Here is a 2,500-nt window from a genome sequence, read left to right as displayed (position 1 = left end):
TACATTCTAAAATAATATTTGCAAAAGAAAAAGCTCAATATCTGGATCAATATCAACACAAAAGTATCTCAGGTACAAACAATAAATTCTTTCCACTTGACATAAATAACCCACATATCACAACTCACCAGTATTCATGGAAGTCAAAGGTAACAAAAGAGAGGTCAGCTGAGTCGAGCATGAAGATGTGATTCAAGTAGGCATCTGCAATGACCTTCTCTTTTCCTGTCTGCTCTACTAGACTAATGCATGAGACGTGGTCATAGCGCGATACTTCTCTCTCGAAATGCTTCGTAAATGCTATGCTTGTTTCAGAAGTGTCTATTGAAAAAGATGAAATGGAATCATAAAAAATGGCATCACTTTTATGTTGATTAGCACTCCTAGAGATGTAAGCTTCAACAAGCATCCTTAAATGCATTTATAAATATCCCTCTTATTTTGCATATCACAAAACTAAAATATATCATGTATAAAATCAATTGTTGCACTTCAGGGGCAAAAATATACAAAGTCAAATCTTAAAAAAGAATAAATATATAGTCAAAGCAAAATATACATATCATTTAGAGGAAAGAGAGCAAAACTATGTACTTACCTCGATCCAATCTTGGAGGCGGGCGGTACTTATAACCTGGTTGACTCCAGTAGACAGGGACAGACCCTCGAACCTAAAAGGGCAAAATACATTAAATCAATTTTCTGACTCATATTTAGAAAATGACTGGCCTACTGCTAGCATTTCCTAAAGAATATCAAGGATCCTGAGTCACGTATCTGAACCTCGAAAGTAATATTCAGGTTTATGATTCAGTGGAGAAAATGGAAATTATATGGAGTGCCCCTACTACATATTAATCAATGGGGTAAATTTTAACAAAATACCCTGCTTATATCTTTTAACCCAATAAATATAAACAGTTGCAAATGAAGAAGTAAAAATGAGGTTCACTAACTGAAGACAATCAACCATATGATTACTTAAAAGTGAAATGGTAAGTTGGAAACTTATGTGTATTTTCCACTTTTGTCTCCCTTAGATGATACAGTTGTAAAATAGCTGAAACACTTCACAAATCTTACTGTCTCCTTCCATTTCCTCTTCCAAATACCACCAAAACACGACACACATCCAACTCACCTGTACAAATGCCACTCTGTGATGGGAGTAGGATACTATCTGTTCTGTTTCCACATAATTGGCCACGTGACCCTCTTCATCCACTCCCCGCCTCTTATATCTGGTTCCCGCTCGGTGACGACTTCTCCGCGATATTAAGGTTAAGGTGTAGTGATCACGACTCTAGAAGTTTTGAAAAAAAGAGGAGAAAATTATAGCACAACTATAAAATCAATTTAACCGGCCGATGACCGACGGACACTTTCGTACGTTTTTTCCGTGTTTTCGCGCCACCGCGGATAACGAGATTTCTGGCCGGGGCCGCTCGGAGGGAGCGGCGAGCGGGCAGCCGGCTCGAAATGCAAATGCCCGAGAATCTCGATGCGGATCGGTGCGTTCGAAAACCTCCGTATAGCGACGACCGCAAAAAGGAAATGGCCCCCAGCGTGAATGGGTTAACAAGAATTTCATCCTTATGTAGAGGATACTGATCAATGATAATTCTTATTTTCCCTTTTTTAAGAATGTAACATTATATCTTATCATTTTTCTATAACATTCTCACAAAATACTTTATAAACAGTGTGCCAACAATAAACTAGATCATAACTTTTACCAAAATTCTTTAGTATTTCAAACTCATAAAGAAGTTACACACCTTATCTACTGAATCATCTGGTGAAGATATAGGGGCATCTAGAGGTACTGCCTCTATCTGCACAAAACCCTGTATAACCGGCACAATCCAGACATCAAAATTTAATCCCTGGGAAGCAAAAAAAAATTAATCTGATTAATAAACAAACTAAAACTAAAAACTATAAATAAAGAGAGAGGGAGAGAAAGAGGGAGACAGAGAGATACAGGGAGACAGAGAGAAACAGGGAGACAGAGGGAAACAGGGAGACAGAGGGAAACAGGGAGACAGAGAGAAACAGGGAGACAGAGGGAAACAGGGAGACAGAGAGAAACAGGGAGACAGAGAGAAACAGGGAGACAGAGAGAAACAGGGAGACAGAGAGAGGGAGGAGGGAGGGAGGGACAGAGGGAGGGAGGGAGGAGGGAGAGGGAGGGAGGAGGGAGGAGGGAGGGAGGGAGGGAGGGAGGGAGAGGAGAGGGAGGAGAGGGAGGGAGGGAGGAGGGGGAGGAGGGAGGGAGGGAGGGGGAGGGAGGAGGGAGGGAGGGAGGGAGGGAGGGAGGGAGGGAGGGAGGGAGGGAGGGAGGGAGGGAGGGAGGGAGGGAGGGAGGGAGGGAGAGAGGGAAGGAGGGGGTGAGAGAGAAGGAGAAAGAGAAAGAGAAAGAGAAAGAGAAAGAGAAAGAGAGAGAGAATGAGAGTGAGAATGTCTAAAAGTAAGGAATGATATTGCACACCTATACATT

General features: G+C 41.8%; 1 protein-coding gene across 2 annotated transcripts in view; it reads right to left on the bottom strand.

Annotated features, from left to right (window-relative positions):
• The window catches only part of sp3 (phosphatidylinositide phosphatase spermathreecae), a 40,633-nt gene that overhangs the window by 26,786 nt on the left and 11,347 nt on the right, over nt 1–2,500 (bottom strand). For both annotated transcript variants that reach the window (XM_086548783.1, XM_086548784.1), the window contains exons 6-9: nt 1,779–1,886; nt 1,142–1,303; nt 599–671; nt 129–321 (exon numbers count right to left, since the gene is read on the bottom strand). In XM_086548783.1, coding sequence (XP_086404909.1) covers nt 129–321; nt 599–671; nt 1,142–1,303; nt 1,779–1,886 — 536 coding nt within the window. The remainder of the gene's footprint in view (nt 1–128; nt 322–598; nt 672–1,141; nt 1,304–1,778; nt 1,887–2,500) is intronic.

The sequence above is a fragment of the Penaeus japonicus genome, unplaced genomic scaffold (genome assembly GCF_977035675.1).
Source record: "Penaeus japonicus unplaced genomic scaffold, GWHDUDI00000001_assembly GWHDUDI00000021, whole genome shotgun sequence".
Taxonomy (NCBI): Eukaryota; Metazoa; Arthropoda; class Malacostraca; order Decapoda; family Penaeidae; genus Penaeus; species Penaeus japonicus.
This window is presented reverse-complemented; position numbering and strand designations above follow the sequence as displayed.